The 19,742-nt window shown below is 37.3% G+C and overlaps 1 protein-coding gene across 2 annotated transcripts in view; it reads right to left on the reverse strand.

Moving 5' to 3' along the window:
• STEAP2 (STEAP2 metalloreductase) overlaps positions 1 to 19,742 on the reverse strand; it is a 30,416-nt gene that overhangs the window by 9,064 nt on the left and 1,610 nt on the right. For both annotated transcript variants that reach the window (XM_017672616.3, XM_073238876.1), the window contains exons 2-4: positions 4,110 to 4,242; positions 3,376 to 3,907; positions 434 to 961 (exon numbers count right to left, since the gene is read on the reverse strand). In XM_017672616.3, coding sequence (XP_017528105.2) covers positions 434 to 961; positions 3,376 to 3,867 — 1,020 coding nt within the window. In that variant the 5' untranslated portion in view covers positions 3,868 to 3,907; positions 4,110 to 4,242. The remainder of the gene's footprint in view (positions 1 to 433; positions 962 to 3,375; positions 3,908 to 4,109; positions 4,243 to 19,742) is intronic.

Genomic DNA, 19,742 nt, shown 5'->3' on the forward strand with positions numbered 1-19,742 from the left:
TCTTGACTTCTTACTCTGTTTTATATTTTCACTGGTTCTAATTTATTGTATATGTGTAGTGAGAGTGGCTTTATCATTTGTAGAGCATGGCCAATTATAAAACATTAAAAATTTAACTATCAATGCTGAAAGCAATCATTGCAATTAGAACATTACAAACGAAAACAAAAAACCCAACCCTTCACTGCTCTGCTTTTATTCTACAAAGAAAGGGATGATAGCAGCTTTTCCCCCCAAAAGATTTTGGATTAGCCAAATAATTCTTAGGCAGAAGCATCATTTAAACTTTTTAAATATTTTAAACAATATTCTAAATATACTAAAATTTTGATTACATACTAAATTTGTACATTATTTTAAATCCTTATGTTCTACAAATTATACTAATAAAGTATTTTCCTAGCATCAGACAGATAACAAGCATTTTCCATACCTGCTGATAAGCCATGTTGAGAAACAAGTATCTCTCTGACCTTCTCATTGGTAAGCAGAGGCTGTAGGCAACATGGACCGAAGCAAAGAAAAAACTTAGTAATCCAAGCTGTTTTCTACACTGTAACCAGGTCTCCAACCAAGGTGGAAATCTCCTATACTTGGTGCCGTAATAAAGCTGATAAGCAGCTGCCAAGAGACCTGCTAGGTATACCAGGGATAGCAAAGTAATGGCAACTATGGGCAAGGTTTTATTCACAATCTCAATAGGAATCTTATAAAAGTCACTCTGCTGGTTTCTTGCATATGGATGTATAACATCTCTGACAAAGGAATAAAGAAAGAAAAATGTGGCCAGGCTTATGGCTACCACCACTGGCCCTCTCCAGAGGGTAAAGAGCCGCAGGGGTAAATTTTCAATCTCCCTGGCTGATGATAATGATCCCAGGTCAACAGGAATGAAATTCAACTGACGGGCAAGTTCAATAACCTGTTGTCGAGCTTGAACATTGTTGCTGCATATATAAACCTGTGGCAAAAACAAAAGACTCATCATTATTATTGCTGTTTATAAAAATGTTAACAATCACACACTCCACTTAATCTATGGAGCATCACTTGTGATAACGTGAGTGGTGCAAAAAGTTACGGAGATGAAAGCACTTAATAGGTTAACATAGTGTCACAAAAGTAGCAAAGTTCTTGCTGTTGTGATGGAGGAAGAAAGTTTCTGGAACTCATGGTTCATTAATAGTGGTGAGGCAAGGTCTCTCCTCCAACAGTCTAGGTGGAGTTTGAGCTGCTGGCCAGGCCTGCCTGCCTTGCTCTGCTGGGAACACGGTGGGGCTGGCCCTCCAGGTTTTGTGGTCAATATTTAGTTCTAGAACCCCAGTGATTGTGCCCAGTAGAGTGATTACAAGCATTGCCCTTTACAGATATTCAGCAAGAGGGAAGGTGGATATGGACTCTGGAGAGTGAAATTTGCAATTAAAATCTCTAAGTCATATCATGATGCTGGACTATTTATAAAATTCATCTTTGGTTTAGTAGACAATTTGTCAAATATCTCTGAAAAATTATCAATATCTCAAGTATATTATATCATCGATCAGATACAAAATTCTTTCATCTTCACATGATGATAATACAGTTGGTGGGGGGAAAAGTGGTATTATAAAGCTTAGTTAATTTAAATAATGAAGCCATTTTCTAAGGCTGAGGTGGTACTTCTATAGTAACTCTAAAGATTTGATGGGGGAAGTGAGAGTAGGCTTTCAAACTATCAAAATCTCTTAGATGTAGTACTGCAGTTGAGAATTCAAAAAATATTTGTTGAGCAAGAAATTTATTGCTGGGGTGAGTCACTATTACATATGGGTAGGTCATGTTATTTAGGGCTAGAAAAATATTGCTATAAAAGTCTCTGAGTAATGTTTGGGGAAAACAAATTCCTAAATATACCCCTGAAGATTGTTATATAAGGCCCTGGACCAGACCCCTCTGAAATATTTGCATGCTAAACCAATTTACTTATGATAACAATATAGAGCTTCTTTGACTATAAATTTTGCCTGCCATTAGCCAGATGAATGACAAAGTCTCTACTAATATACAAATGTTCATGAACTTCTAAAATGGAGTGGGGAAGAATACCTACATACCAGATAAATAAGGAAAAGCATTCTAAATTAATTTACTATGGTGCTGACAATGGTGAAGTAAACTTTTTAAATTAATTGGGAAAGAAACCTATAAATTATAAAATATAATAATAAAACTAAAGGTATAAACTATTCATAATAAGGGAACAGGGCTGTGAAATACAAATGAAACTATTTCTGTAGCTCACTTCAAATTTAATCATTGTTCCTCAATTTTTTCTTTTTTTCGGTTAAAGAAATAATTATTACAAATATGGGCAAAGGATTAAATTAAGGCTTATCCCTAATTTGGTCTGTATACATTGTTAAACTCTGGTGGATATGCAACCATAAAAAAAAGAAAGAAAAGGATTCAGAAATAGCCTCTGGGGAAGTTGGAAAGTATCTGTTCTTTAATAGTCTTTCAAATTAAAGACTTGGAAGCGAATGGTTATCATGACTCTAATATGCAGCCTACAGTGATGTCATAGTTAACTTTATTTCCTAAGGCATCTAATCAACTGTCTTTAAGGACAAAAATAATAAAACTATTTTATTATCATTCTTGATTATAATGTGTAACCACACTTTAAAAGATTAAGCTATACTATTTTACATTTTTACTTATACAGGCTCTCTTTCCACAAAGGCACCGGTGGAGCTCCCCATCTGCTTTGTTCTCAGATGGAGCACAACAGAACCACCCATGGAGTAAAGAGAACATAAGCAATCCCATCTGCTTCTACCTTCCCCACACAGATTAAAATTTACACTGAAAAATAAACTGCTATTTTAAATTCCATTGAGTAATCTCCATAAAATAAAAAGGTGCTTCAAAGAGTTCTTCTTGAAGTGCACACCGGTGATATTGCATACAGAGATGGAATACTGTATTACCAAGCAGCTGCAAGGAAGGAAGAGGGAGGAGGAGGAGGGGAGGGAGGAAGGAAGGAAGGCTGGGGGTGAAAGAGGGAAAAATCACATGCTTGTTATTGCTGCTATTTTGAGAAAGCAAGGAGAGACCCAACGCAATGTGTCTCACTCTTCATCAGCCAACCTTGCCTTTTCTTGAATTACCTGGTTATGACAGAAAAGTCCTAGTAATTATCTCAGCTTTCCACATTATTTTGGGAATAGAAATGTGGCTTTACAAGTCAGGGCATGAATTTTCAGATGCTCATACATAGTCTTCTGTGATAATCACCAGAGAGTGTCCAAATTTGGTTTTTAAATGTCTGATATTTGCTTAACTACTTAAATACAACATGCCAGATAAACAAGAATGAAAGTTAAAAATACATACCTGCCGGCTGGCATCCTTTGGTCCTAACTGAAGTGTCCAAGCTGAGACAACATTAAATCCTTTGACAATCAGGGAATCTGGGAATAATGAAGCCAAATATTCAGCATTGGATTCTGGGTATTGGTTTATCCTCATATTATTGCTCACATCAATCAGGATTTTACCCACAAGCAGATGTCTCAGGTCCCACAGGGAGGTGTAATGTTCTCTATGTATAGCAACAAATATTATATTTGTTTTTGTCAGAGCATCTTCGTGATGAGTGACATCTACCACATGTGGAAAAAATTCAGAAGCAAACTTAGGATTCCTGCTTCCTATGACCACATGATAGCCACATCTAATCAGTCGGATGGTCAGGGATTTGGCAAAATCCCCACTTCCAATTACACCTACAGTGACTTTCCTTGCATCTTTGATACCATTTATGCCATTAGGCAAAAAAGTTTCACTAAGGTTCTTAGGGCTTCCCATCATAGAGATCGATGCCATGATACGGAATACAGACTCTTTCAGGATCACCAAGGATGTCCTAGGGAGAGAAAATAAAATGTTAACCAATAATCTATTACCAAACATTAATATACTTCTAGACATTATAATAATGTCCTTAATTTCTAGAGATAAAATATCTTGGCAAGCTGTGTAACATAGAACACAGCAAGACACAATTTATAAGGTAAGAAAATGAACTCATCACAAAGTTGATATGCTGAAATGTGCACATGACTCACCTGAGAATCTTGTTAGAACACAGATTCTGATATAGTAGGTCTGGACTGAGGCCCAAGATCCTGCATTTCTAATAGGGTAACACTGATGCTGCTGGTCTGTGGATCCCACTTGGAGCAGCAAGGCCCTAGAGCACTAAAGGAAAGAGATTGAAGTTTTCACCTAGAACTTTTTAAAAACACAGTTCTAACGAGTCTGATTACCCAGTTTCTCATCAGATCAGAGGCAGCAAATCAGCAATGCCTCTCAAGAGGACTGTGATAGGATGTGATGGCACACTAGACAACACAAGACAGAAAAACCATAAAAAAATACAGAACTATTTAAGCCCAAACTGTCTAGAATCATTTGGGGTGGAGTCTATAAATTATCCTGTACACCTCAGTACTTAATGAGTGACTTCATTATTAAATGAGAGTAAGATAAACCAGCTAATAAAAAATGAACCCCAGCACTTAAATTGTATTTTAAGGAAAGTAGGCATCAAAACACAACAAAGGATTAATTAAATACTATTGACTTTTATCATTCATCCTATATCCTATAATTTATCACCGAGAAAGATAGCTTTCCCATGAAAAGGGGTAGTAATGTGGTTATGATCTTAAATTACACAATACTTATCTTCTTCCCCTTTCATTTGTTGTCTTCATAGACCATAATGCAGTTATTGTCCCCAGTAAAATTTGTTAAATTTTTAAAATTTAAGTGACTAACATCTGGAATGTTCCTATTTGTAATAACTTGCTCAAGAATCCACATCAGAAAGCCATGAATCACTGTCACTTTGGATCTGAATGAAAACATACTCATTATTCCATCCCCATTGCACAATTTCTTTTATGCTAACAGCAGATGTATATCATTTCAGAGGATTTAATGGTTTTTACAGGAACAGGTAGAATGTTTCAAAAAACATGTTTTGGGGGTTATTACCAAATGCATTTTTTATTAAATGACTGAAACAAATGAATTCAATTTCAAATGAAATTTGAAACTACTGAAGCCAGGAAAACTCAACTTTTTACCCTAGAAATGGATCACACATTCAATGACTCCAAAAAATCAGTGACTTAATCTTTAAGAAGACAATAGTAATATTATCTAGTACTCATATAATACCTCTGTGCCAGCCTGTTTGTGCTTTTTTATGTTAGTTGAATGAATCCACACAACAACCCTATGAGATAGATGCTAATCCTATCACGGACCATTTTGAGGACTGAGAGATACAGAAGACAATTAACTTGTCCAAGGTCATAGAAGAGAAAGTGAGAGAGCCAGGATTAGGACCCAGGCAATCCAGCTAAGGTATGTGTCATTTGGGTGCATTTGAGGAATTTAAGGAAGGGCTTTTTCTTTGGGTACTGGGGCCAAGTGGAACAGTTATGATTGTGCTCATATTAATGTATTTCTCCTCCTCTGGCCATGCCAATTGCTCCTGAGAATTACCTAGTGATGTTAATGTCTAACTCAGATCCTGGGAAAGGAGAACGCTCTTTTTAAATCTCTTACACACATTTCATTTCACACTTTTCAAGACAGAAGGGGTGGTAATTATCCACTTTGCCTTGGAGTGATCCCATGCATGCAGAAGGCCAGGTGGGGGTCAGAGGCTCCAGAGGGAATGAAACTGTCAACACCCTCTGAGATGTTGTGGGCTATCCTGGGAGTCAGGGGCAGTTGAAGGAACCAGAAATAATTAAATCAATGCTTCATTCAACAATTCAAGGTGAGCTGACCAATTTACTTACCCTTTTCATAAATGTTATCTAAGGGTAAAAAGGATGTTAGACTCAAACACAGGAATACAAGATTCCTATATCCCAATCCCAAGTTCTGAGTAGAGTGTAGCGTCTCCCAAAATACAAAAATGCAAAATATTTAAGAATCATGACGATCAAGGACTTTTCAAACTAAAACCAAAATGAAAGCAAAACCATATCTGCTTATTTTACAAAGCAAGTTCAAACCCTATCTGCAAATAAAAAGGTGAACAGGTAAATATGTTAGGACCTAATAATGTCACCTGTGGGCCCTTCCTTACACCATATATTTTAAACTTGTAACTCCACTCAAACATGTTTGGACCTTATGCACATTATAATTCTAATGGCAAGTTTTAACTAAACGCTTTAATGGTGTGACTGGGGCTACAAATAGGAGTTGGCCTATAAATGAGACTATTTTCATTACAGTTTTAAGGAATGTAAAAGCATCCATGAGAGAGAGAAAAAAACCTTTAAAGTACCTGAGAGGTGGATTTTTTGCATATTGTTAAAAGCATATAACAATACATATGCTTGTGTGCTATTTCATAGTTCACAAAGTTTTCATATGTCAAGTTATATTGTTCTCAAATGGCTGCAGAGTAGGTATTACACTCATCTTAAAGACGAGGAAACAGACTCAAAGAACTTGAGCAGTTTGCTTAAGAAAGTACAGTCTGTAGTGACAAAACCAGAATTCCAATATGAACAATTCAATCTCTGCTCATTGTAAAACTGCAATGCAAACATTATATGGGGTATCTTAAAATTATCTCCAAATGTTGTCTGTAACTATATTTTCTAGAAGCAAAGCTGACTTTAAATAGTTACAGTATGAATCTCAACTTAGGATAGTTTTAGGTAAATCCAAACCTATTAAGCTTAAGAATTCTAGGTATAAAACAGAAAAAATATTGAAATAATTAGAATGTTTGGATCAAAACCAACTAAAGACCTAAATGTATTAATACTAGAGAACAAAACATGAATGGTTGCTGTGTAACTCCTACAGAACCCCAGAGAGCAGCAACCCATTTGTCTTCTGGGAAGTCTGCAGACAGGTGTGTACTGGAGTGTAGGGAAGAAGGGCCAGGAAGAGTGTCCATACCCTGTGGAATTCACCCACAAACAGACCTAAGAGTGACTCATCTCCACAAACTTTGGGTGACTATCTGGTGCTAACACAATGGGGCAAAAATCTCATCAATCAATTTATAATTTGCTAAACTACCATTTTGGATCACTTGGATAACAGTTGAGCTAGAGTTAACACTTGTGATATATTTAAAAAAATGGAATTATAAAAATTGAATAGTGTCAATATCTGAAGGTTTGCCTGCTTACAAAAAAGAATAAACATCTTCCACTGTACATTTCCACTGACAAGGAATGATTCAACTCTAATCTATGGCAGACCTACCCTGCTATGACCCAGCATGAATTTATCCAGGCCATACTGTGCTTTGCACAGAAGAGATAAAGGACAAGAGAAGCATGGTGCTTATACTCAAGGAATTCACACTCCAGTTGGGAAGAGACAGGATTTACTTAGAATAAAAAGCAGAAAAACACTCACATCAGTTTATTATTAAGGACTAGATTGCATGAGCAGAGCACAGGTACTCTAGAAAGCCAGGAAGAAGAAATATCACATGATATTCCCTTACCTCAAGTCATTCTTTTATATATATATATGTAAATTGTATTTAAAAAATAAACTCTAGAATACACAGATCTTCTTCAAGCCAGGTTGGTGTCAGTGCACTACAAGTTCATTCTAGCTTAGAATTATAAGGACCAAAAGTGAAATTTGGCTTTCTGTGACCTTAGCTTAAAGGTATGAGGTCACTGGTTCCCAAATGTAAAGTTATCACTGGTATACAGAAATTACAAAGTCTATGGATACAGTAGGGAGTTTTTCATAAAACCATTCAATTCAGGAATTACCCTTTGAGAACATATCTTTGGTACTTTTGGGATCAAAATGTCATTTTCTTCATAAAAGGATAGTGATAATAACAGTTGTTTGAGATGGCAGTCCTGTATAGACCCCTTCCCTCCTTTACATCCCATCTAGAGATGAAATATCAAATACCAAGCCAATTTTCTGTAATTAAATGGTGATTTTTACTATCATGGATGGGTTGCACAAAGGTAATTCCTAAATTCTCTGAAATTTACATAAACAAATAAAACCCAACTGTTTATTTGTATCAAGATAATAAAGAATTTCTTTGAAGGTAGAGACTTTTTTGAGTTTTTAGCTTTCAGAAGTTCTTAAGACCTTTAGAAAACCACAGATGCAAAGCTGCAGTTCTGCTAGAATGTGATTTCCTAACACGGTGGTGGTCCAAGTGCAGTCTCTGTACCAGTGGCACTAGCATTTCCTGGAAATTTGTTAGAAACATAAATCCCAGGGCCCCGTCCCAGACCTTCTAGACCAGAAATCCTGGGGGTGGCACTCAGCAGTCTGTTTTAAGAAACCCTCATGTAATTCTAACACATGTTAAAATTTAAGAATAATGACTCTAACGTAATACATACAGTCCAACCACTATTTGCTGCTTATTTGAAATCCACTTAAGTCAGATTATTAAATTCTTTTCATCAGCTGGAACTCGGGTAATTTGTATGCATCCTTATTTGAAAATCATTTTCCAAAAATTACAAAATAGTAACTTTATTAAAATTAGAAACTATGAAGATTTATGAAAACTGTGTAGATTTTATTCTTTGTAATTCTGTGTATAAATTATCACAACTGCAAATGATTTACTGAAATTTCATACTTGACCTGAGTGTTTGTGTTCATGTTTCATAGAACCAACCAAAGAGTTTTGTGAAAAGAAATATAATAGCCTTAGAGCTAAAGTCACCTAACTCTAAGCCTTCCAGACTCTTCAAATAACCAGGAGTTTAATGAGACAAATTCAAAATAACTAGTAATTTCCTAGGCTTGGTATGTATTCAATATATACATTTATGTGAGTATGATTTCATGACATTTCTAGATCCTAAATCACCAAAACAAAACCTCATGTTTATTACATTGCAATTACTATGGCAGGAAGGCAGTCTAATTCATGTTAGGAATTAAAATTCCTTCATGTAAGGAAGGCTTGCAACAAAAATCCCTTGCTGGTTAAATTTAGGTTAGTCTAGAAGTTCAGTTGAAAAAATGTATTTCCCAAGGATTTTAGTTAATACTATTTTAGGGTCCTCTTCAATAAGTCAAAAGCAACAACTCCCCACCCCATACTTCCCTACCCATTTTTCCTCTATGTATAGGACAGTGGAGAATGGTATACATATCCCTCCATCCACTTCACAAGTGTAGCCCACCATGTCAAGCAGGGCCACGTGCCCTGTGCATACCTGGGTTTTCATAACACTGCAAGTTAATAACCAAGGGTTATGTCTAAAATGAGAGGGCAGTAATGGGACATAGCATGGCTGAAATATTTTCCCCATCTGATAACCTTGTTGCATATGGTACTTTGAGGTAAACACACAACACAATACCTATGTTATTGGCTAGCAAATACTGGTTTTTCCATGTTGCAGTAACTCCCTTGTAAATAAATAAATAAATGAAAGGCTTGGCACTCTAGCTACATCACCAAATCATAATGATATTCATCCATGCATCCACCCAGACATCCCTGACATTCACCCACCCACCCTCTTACTGAATCCTGTTCAACAGGCACTCAGCTAGGTGCTGATCCTCCAGTGTCACAATAATCTATTCAGTATGATGAAATTATGATTGTTGAAGCAACCTACAAAGTAGACCTTCCTTAAAGTATAATACACAAACCATTAGTGTGTGCATTTTAAGTGTATGCATTAAAGATTTTCAGTAAATTTACAGTTAGGTAACCATCACCACAAAGCAATTTTAGAACATTTTCATCAGCAGTAACTGTTAGTAGTCAAATTTTAACAAAACTGGCCAAGGGTAAACGCCTCTTTTAAAAAAATACTATCCTCCCATCAGACCTCTCGACAGAAACCCTACAGGCCAGAAGAGAATGGCATAATATATTTAATGCAATGAAACAGAAGGGCCTTGAACCAAGGATACTGTATCCAGCACGACTATAATTTAAATATGAAGGAGGGATTAAACAATTCCCAGACAAGCAAAAGCTGAGGGAATCTGCTTCCCACAAACCTCCTCTACAGGGCATCTTACAGGGACTGCTCTAGATGGGAGCACTCCTAAAAAGAGCACAGAACAAAACACACAACATATGAAGAATGGAGGAGGAGGAATAAGAAGGGAGAGAAGAAAAGAATCTCCAGACAGTGTATATAACAGCTCAATAAGCGAGCAAAGTTAGGCAGTAAGATACTAGAGACGCTAACCTTGAACCTTTGGTAACCACAAATTTAAAGCCTGCAAGGGCAATAAGTACATATCTCTCAATAGTCACCCTAAATGTAAATGGACTTAATGCACCAATCAAAAGACATAGAGTAATAGAATGGATAAAAAAGAAAGACCCATCTATATGCTGCTTACAAGAGACTCAACTCAAATCCAAAGACATGCACAGACTAAAAGTCAAGCGATGGAAAAACATATTTCAGGCAAACAATAGGGAGAAAAAGCAGGTGTTGCAGTACTAGTATCAGACAAAATAGACTTCAAAACAAAGAAAGTAACAAGAGATAAAGAAGGACATTACATAATGATAAAGGGCTCAGTCCAACAAGAGGATATAACCATTATAAATATATATGCACCCAACACAGGAGCACCAGCATATGTGAAACAAATACTAACAGAACTAAAGGAGGAAATAGACTGCAATGCATTCATTTTAGGAGATTTCAACACACCATTCACTCCAAAGGACAGATCCACCAGACAGAAAATAAGTAAGGACACAGAGGCACTGAACAATACACTAGAACAGATGGACCTAATAGACATCTATAGAACTCTACACCCAAAAGCAAGAGGATACACATTCTTCTAAAAATGCACATGGAACATTCTCCAGAATAGACCACATACTAGGCCACAAAAAGAGCCTCAGTAAATTCAAAAACATTGAAATCCTACCAAAAAACTTTTCAGACCACAAAGGTATAAAACTAGAAATAAATTCTACAAAGAAAACAAAAAGGCTCACAAACACGTGGAGGCTTAACAACATGCTTCTAAATAGTCAATGGTTCAACGACCAAATTAAAATGGAGATCCAGCAATATATGAAAATAAATGACAACAGCAACACAAAGCCCCAACTTCTGTGGGATGCAGCAAAAGCAGTTTTAAGAGGAAAGTATATAGCAATCCTTGCATATTTAAAGAAGGAAGAACAATCCCAAATGAATGGTCTAACATCACAATTATCGAAACTGGAAAAAGTCAGCCTAAAGTCAGGCCTAAAGTCAGCAGAAGGAGGGACATAATAAAGATCAGAGAAGAAATAAACAAAATTGAGAAGAATAAAACAATAGCAAAAATCAACGAAACCAAGAGCTGGTTCTTTGAGAAAATAAACAAAATAGATAAGCCTCTAGCCAAACTTCTTAAGAGAAAAAGAGAATCAACACAAATCAACAGAATCAGAAATGAGAACGGAAAAATCATGACAGACTCCACAGAAATACAAAGAATTATTAAAGACTACTATGAAAACCTATATGCCAACAAGCTGGAAAACCTAGAAGAAATGGACAACTTCCTAGAAAACTACAACCTTCCAAGACTGACCAAGGAAGAAACACAAAAGTTAAACAAACCAATTATGAGCAAAGAAATTGAAATGGTAATCAAAAAACTACCCAAGAACAAAGCACCCGGGCCAGACGGATTTACCTCGGAATTTTATCAGACACACAGAGAAGACATAATACCCATTCTCCTTAAAGTGTTCCAAAAAATAGAAGAGGAGGGAATACTCCCAAACTCATTCTATGAAGCCATAATCACCCTAATACCAAAACCAGGCAAAGACCCCACCAACAAAGAAAATTACAGACCAATATCCCTGATGAATGTAGATGCAAAAGTACTTAATAAAATATTAGCAAACAGAATTCAAAAGTATATTAAAAGGATCATACACCATGACCAAATGGGATTCATCCCAGGAATGCAAGGATGGCACAACATTTGAAAATCCATCAACATCATCCACCACATCAACAAAAAGAAAGACAAAAACCACATGATCATCTCCATAGATGCTGAAAAAACATTTGACAAAATTCAATATCCATTCATGATAAAAACTCTCAGCAAAATGAGAATAGAGGGCAAGTACCTCAACATAATAAAGGCCATATATGATAAACCCACAGCCAACATTATACTGAACAGCGAGAAGCTGAAAGCTTTTCCTCTGAGATCGGGAACTAGACAGGGATGCCCACTCTCCCCACTGTTATTTAACATAGTACTGGAGGTCCTAGCCATGGCAATCAAACAAAACAAAGAAATACAAGGAATCAAGATTGGTAAAGAAGAAGTTTAACTGTCACTATTTGCAGATGACATGATATTGTACATAAAAAACCCTAAAGACTCCACTCCAAAACTGCTAGAACTGATATCGGAATACAGCAAAGTTGCAGGATACAAAATTAACACACAGAAATCTGTAGCTTTCCTATACACTAACAATGAACCAATAGAAAGAGAAATCAGGAAAACAATTCCATTCACAATTGCATCAAAATGAATAAAATACCTAGGAATAAACCTAACCAAAGAAGTGAAAAACCTATACCCTGAAAACTACAAGTCACTCTTAAGAGAAATTAAAGGGGACACTAACAAATGGAAACTCATCCCATGCTCATGGCTAGGAAGAATTAATATCGTCAAAATGGCCATCCTGCCCAAAGCAATATACAGATTTGATGCAATCCCTATCCAATTACCAGCAACATTCTTCAATGAACTGGAACAAATAATTCAAAAATTCATATGGAAACACTAAAGACCCCGAATAGCCAAAGCAATCCTGAGAAAGAATAAAGTAGGGGGGATCTCACTTCCCAACTTCAAGCTCTATTACAAAGCCATAGTAATCAAGACAATTTGGTACTGGCACAAGAACAGAGCCACAGACCAGTGGAACAGATTAGAGACTCCAGACATTAACCCAAACATATATGGTCAATTAATATTTGATAAAGGAGCCATGGACATACAATGGGGAAATGACAGTCTCTTCAACAGATGGTGCTGGCAAAACTGGACAGCTACATGTAGGAGAATGAAACTGGACCATTGTCTAACCCCATACACAAAAGTAAATTCAAAATGGATCAAAGACCTGAATGTAAGTCATGAAACCATAAAACTCTTAGAAAAAAACATAGGCAAAAACTTCTTAGACATAAACATGAGTGACCTCTTCTTGAAGATATCTCCCTGGGCAAGGAAAACAACAGAAAAAATGAACAAGTGGGACTATATTAAGCTGAAAGCTTCTGTAAAGCAAAAGACACCATCAATAGAACAAAAAGGAACCCTACAGTATAGAAGAATATATTTGAAAATGACAGATCCAATAAAGGCTTGACATCCAAAATATATAAAGAGCTCACCCACCTCAACAAACAAAAAACAAACAATCCAATTAAAAAATGGGCAGAGGAACTGAACAGACAGTTCTCCAAAAAAGAAATAAAGATGGCCAACAGACACATGAAAAGATGCTACACATCGCTAATTATCAGAGAAATGCAAATTAAAACTACAATGAGGTATCACCTCACACCAGTAAGGTTGGCTACCATCCAAAAGACAAACAACAACAAATGTTGGCAAGGATGTGGAGAAAGGGGAACCGTCCTACACTGCTGGTGGGAATGTAATTTAGTTCAACCATTGTGGAAAGCAGTATGGAGGTTCCTCAAAAAACTCAAAATAGAAATACCATTAGACCCAGGAATTCCACTCCTAGGAATTTACCCCCCTAATAATGCAGCAGCCCAGTTTGAAAAAGACATATGCACCCCTATGTTTATCACAGCACTATTTACAGTAGTAAAGAAATGGAAGCGACCTAAGTGTCCATCGGTAGATGAATGGATAAAGAAGAGGTGGTACATATACACAATGGAATATTACTCAGCCATAAGAAGAAAACAAATCCTACCATTTACAACAACATGGATGGAGCTAGAAGGTATTATGCTCAGTGAAATAAGCCAAGCAGAGAAAGAGAAATACCAAATGATTTCACTCATCTGTGGAGTACAAGAACAAAGGAAAAACTGAAGGAACAAAACAGCAGCAGAATCACAGAACCCAAGAATGGACTAACAGGTACCAAAGGGAAAGGGACTGGGGAGGATGGGTGGGTAGGGAGGGATAAGGGGGGTAGAACATGAAGGGGGGTATTAAGATTAGCATGCATAATGGGCGGGGTGAGAAAGGGGAAGGCTGTACAATACAGAGAAGACAAGTAGTGATTCCACAGCATTTTGCTATGCTGATTGACAGTGACTGTAAAGGGGTTTATAGGGGGGACCTGGTATAGGGGAGAGCCTAGTAAACATACTATTCTTCATGTAATTGTAGATTAATGATAAAAAAAAAAGAAAGGAAAGGGGTTTTACTCCCTGATAGGGTAAAACTAACTGTAAATCAATGATTAATGCATGCTTTAAATATCCTTAATTTTGATCATTTAAAGGGTGTCAGATGATCAGCTATGGAAGTACATTTTGCTGATAATATTCCTTTCTCTTAAAAAAAAAAAAGCAGTTCCTGTGTGGTGACCTCCAATAAGTTCTTTACAATGTTATAAAGGGCATAGCAAAGTGTGGGCAAAGGGTCTGTTTGGGTTTATACAGAGGATCAAAGCCTAATTTGGCTACCCAGAAAACGAACTAAGATACGATATAAAGAAGAAGTTCCAACATTAACATACTCTGGAAGAGTCATTCCAAAAGATGATCATCAAAAAACTTCAACAAAGATCCTGGCACTGTTGCAGTTGTAGCTGCATTCATCCCACTGGTTCCTGGAATTGCCATTGGAATGAAGAAGGAGATATCTAAGCTGGACTGTGCATACAGTGAAACAACAAATTTGACTGGATCTATACTGTTGGAACTCAACCAAGAATTAGGAGAAGTGCAAGTTGCAGTGCTCCAAAATCTTGAGACTACAGACTATCTACTGTTAAAAGAACATATGGGATGTGAACAGTTCCTAGGGATGTGTTGTTTTAATTTGTGTGGTTTTTCTCAAACTATTCAAATTCAGTTAGACAATATCCATTATATCATAGATAAGTTTTCACAAATGCTTAGGGTGCCTAACTGGTTTTCTTGGTTTCAGTGGAGATGGCTGGTAATTGTAAGTCTGCTTTGGTTATGTAACTGTATTCCTATTATGTTAATGTGTGTGCACAATTTAATTAGTAGTTTAAAACCTATACATGCTGAAGTTACTCTACAAGAAGATATGTCAAAGAAATAATCAATCTTCCCATGTATTCTTCCGTCTGCTACTTCTATAGCTTTTCTCCTTCCTTCCTAATTACAACCCTTAAATAGAATTCGTGCCTCATATCGAATTTACCGAGTATCATAATTCTTCCAAGTGGTAAAGATACCTCAAGACAAATGCTGGGCATAAAAGCCACAGGGCATAAATCTGCAAAGAAGTAAAAAGGTAACCTTTTCAAACAATATTGCTTCTCTTTCACTTACCAACTTTACATTTCCCTGTATGGCCCCGGAAGATGACTGGTTAGCCAGAGATGGGTAAGATTCCTCAAGGGAGGATCAACCTAAGACAGGCACAGTCACAGGGAGGCCATCAGGTGAGAAATTGGGGATCAACAGAGGTGAGGCTTAGAACCTCACCCCCCATGTTTTGAGAGAAATCTTCTGCATCCGTGGATGTTTTGTTGCCCTTGTCTAGCTTGGATTAATACTTAGTCTATAGGCACACACCTGATCGTCTACATTTGCTTTCTTACAGCACTAAACTATGTTTTCTACCTCTATCTTGCATCTACCTACCACTTCAGCATTTTATTTAAAAAAAATAATAATAATTATAATAATAATAAGGGAGAAATGTGGGATTCACATATAAATCAAGCATAAAAATCAAACGAATATTCATATTTGACCTGATTGTTTATAGTTCATAATGTGTGATCAAAACTGAACGTTTCTGTGATGACTGTCCTTGTACTGTTCACCATGTAAGAACTTATTCACTATGTAAGAATTTGTTCACCATGTAAGAACTTGTTCGTTATGCTTCAAAAGATCGGAGACTGATGAGAATTAGGCTTGGGGTGGATTAATGATTGTGCATTGAGTCCCCTATACAGAATTTTATTGTTGTTAACAACCATTTGATCAATAAATATGAGAGATGCCCTCTCAAAAAAATAAATAAAAATAAATAAAAATAAATAAATCCTATCTCCCTCAACATTCTGAAAGCTCCGTGGACTTTCACACACAACAGAGTGTAACCAGAGTTTTGTTGACTGCTCTGTGCTGTGGAGCAATGAGGGTTCCTACTGTTTGGGCAAGTGGGGAGGCAGAATTGCCCTCTCAGAGCTCCCTCTTCGCATGGTGGGGATGACCTAGTCAAGCAGTGGTTCTCAACTCTGCCTGCAACCAGAATGACCCGATGAGCTTTCGAACAGTGACACCTCGTCAGCACCACCCTTCCACCAGATTTTTATTTAATGGATCAGGGGTTCAACCTGGGCATCAGGATTTTTGTAGAGATCCTCCGATGTTTGTGCAGCCAAGATTGAAGGCAACTACTGAACAATTCAGAATTCCACCAAATACTTATTTAGTATTGGAGATAATAGCTGTGGCTTTTTGATCTTCAATTATGCTTTTTTACACTGTGGTTTGTAATAACAAAAGAATAACACTCATGAGAGAATCACAGTTGCTCTGGAATGCAGGAAGCTGAAAAATATTCATGTGATCCCTTCCCCTCTCCTACACAGGCAGGGGCAGCCTCAGAAGATCCACTCATTACTTTACAATCTCCTCTTTTCACTTTCTGGAAAGAGTAGTATCATTCCTTACAACGTGTCATCCCATCATACAGCACATTTTGTTCCCATTGTTTCATTACATTCAAAATTTAGAATGTTCCAGTGATGTTCTCTCTCTTTTCCGTATGACAAGGGACTCCCCTCCTCAGTTCTCCAGGCATCATAGGTTCTGCTGACCTGAGCAGACAAGAGTTTCCAAGTGGATTGACTCCCCCTAGAATAGCACCAATCAAACTTAAATTTGAATATGATCACCTGGGGCTCTTGTTAAAATTCCTGCTGGTTCTCTGGCTCTGAGTGAGGCTTGAGATTCTGCATGTTTTCTGGGCTCCCAGGTGATGCTTGGGGTTCTGGCTCGTGGGCCACACTTTGACTAGCAAGGTCCCACAGTGTCTCTACCTTTCAATTTTATGTTATTCACAGGTAATACAGACTAAATAATTGAGAAGGCTATGATATTTATATAAAGTTTGGTTTATGTGGTACTGAGCTTTCTGAAATCACCTTATTTTCTGCATTTCAGTTCCCTCTGTTAAGTGGAAAACAAAGAAACTATTTGACTCCTGCAATCCTTTCCAACACTAAAATTCTTTCATTCCCAAGTTTCAAAGCAATATAATAATGGTAAGATCACTACCTTATATTTACCATTGTGACACTTGAACTTTATGAACTGGATCTAAAAGTGTGATGTAAGTAGCACATGGGCTTCTTGAAATTTCAAGGTCATAGTTTTCTTGAATGGACATTGGACTTGCTGTATTCATTTAATTCTTGAAGTATATTCTCAAGATTAAGAGCATTTGATTACCCTCAGCTACATGGCCTTCTAAAATTTTTAGCTCATAAGGGCCTCCTTGACATTCCTGTAGCTGAATGGCAGCTATTATGCTACATTAATTTTGAAAAATAGAACCTAATTTGTTTCAAGTATAAACATCTAGGGCATTAATTATTAGGTGATGGTAACTCTGAAAGGGCTGTCCTCAGAGATCTTGGTGACATTCACAATCTGCTGATGTGGATATGTTGTACAAAATATAATCCTCTAGGGCCATGAGAGACAGTAGGTGTATTTTTGACCTTGCCAAGCCACATCTGAATCTTTCTCCTTCTCCCCTGCAGACATTCAGCTCCTTCAGGTTCATGACACTTCGTAACACCCTCCCCCTAAACTCACTGCTGTCATCTATTGACTTCTAGCTTATTCTTTACCACTTGCAACTTTGTCCCTCAGTATACACAGAACCTTCCTTTCTTCCCCACTAGTTGTCTTCCTTTTTCAGTATGTCATCATTGAAGTGCATGAAACATTCAATCTCATGGCCTCTTGTTTCCTTCACTTATTCATCCAAGGTAGTGAATCTTTGCCTCCACTCCACCTTAGTCATGCACTTTCTGATCTCTCTAGACATTATCTCCTAGCCTTCCAATAATGTTAGTCAAATATTCACACTGATAATTCCAGTTAGCAGAAGAAATCTGGTTCACTGTCCCACTGTTTTCTCCATTGACCTTCTCCTGGTTTCTCTTTACCCATCCTAGATTCCATAGTATATATTTATTGTCACTTGCTTAAAACGATGGACTCTTATTATGGACTAAATGTTTGTGTGTCCCCTTTCCTGCTCTAATTCATATGTCAAAATCCTAACTCCCAATGGGAGGGTATTAAGAGGTGTGGCCTTTGGGAGGTGATCTGTACTTTTGTCAAACAGACATCAGAGAGCTCTCTTCTCTCTTCCACTATGTGAGGACAAATTGAGAGGATGGTTGTCTGTGAACCAGGATGTGGGCCCCAGCAGTCACAGAGTCTGCCAGTGCCTTGATCTTGGACTTCCCAGCCTCCAGAACTGAGAGTAATAAATGTTTGATATGGTATTCTGTTACAGAAGCCTGATTGGACAAGGGCAGCTCTCTTGCTCGCCATTGCATCCACTTGGTAAAACTCTAGTCCTAGAAGAACCTGGCTATCCATGTTCACTGTAACTGTAGCCAAGTTGGTGAAGGTTGCTGAAGAAAAATCGGACAACTGAGCTCATTAATTTCACGGTAACAGACTTCACCTATCAAAGGAATAGTCTGTCTATTTCTGTCCTGAGACCATCCTCTTCTTCTCCCAAGGAGTTGTGGTTATGATCTCCTCAGAGATAGTTCAAACGGGAACTCTTTTGCCACCCAGATCTGTTCCCATTCGTCCCAATTTCCTCATCTCAGTAAATGATACCATTACACACCAGTTGCTCATATAAAAAAACTGAGAGTCATTCTCGAGTCTTTGCTTTCCCTCGTCCTTGACATAAAATCCCAAACCAACTCTTGTCCAAAAAACTTCTTAAATCCCTCTCCACTGACACCAGCTTAATCCAGGTCTCTACCATCTCTCACCTGAACTCTGCAGACATTTTTCTTACATGTCTCTCTACTTTCTCTTTCTTTCTCCACATACCAGCTAAGATCATCTTAAAATGTAAATCAGATCATGTCTTTTCCCTTCCTAAAAATCAATGGCTTTCTAGTGCACTTAGAACTATAGCCATCTTTTGACCATGACCTAGCAGGCCCTGAATGAGCTAGCCAGCTCCTGCACACCCCTCTAGTCTCATCCTTTATTAACAGTTACTTCTATGGCCCAGCTATGACATGCTTTTCCAGAAGTAGAAAAGACCAACGACTTTCCCATCTTAGGTACTTGACATTATGTCTCTTCAGTAAAATGATTCATTCCAGTTTTGTTCTCTTTTCAGCCCTGTCACCTTTGTAATTCTATGCAACTGTTTCTTTACTCATTACTATTTCCCCCATCAGATGAAAAGCTTGTTGAAGACAGAACCATGTTTGCCCT

This window comes from Manis javanica, chromosome 6 (genome assembly GCF_040802235.1).
Source record: "Manis javanica isolate MJ-LG chromosome 6, MJ_LKY, whole genome shotgun sequence".
NCBI lineage: Eukaryota > Metazoa > Chordata > Mammalia > Pholidota > Manidae > Manis > Manis javanica.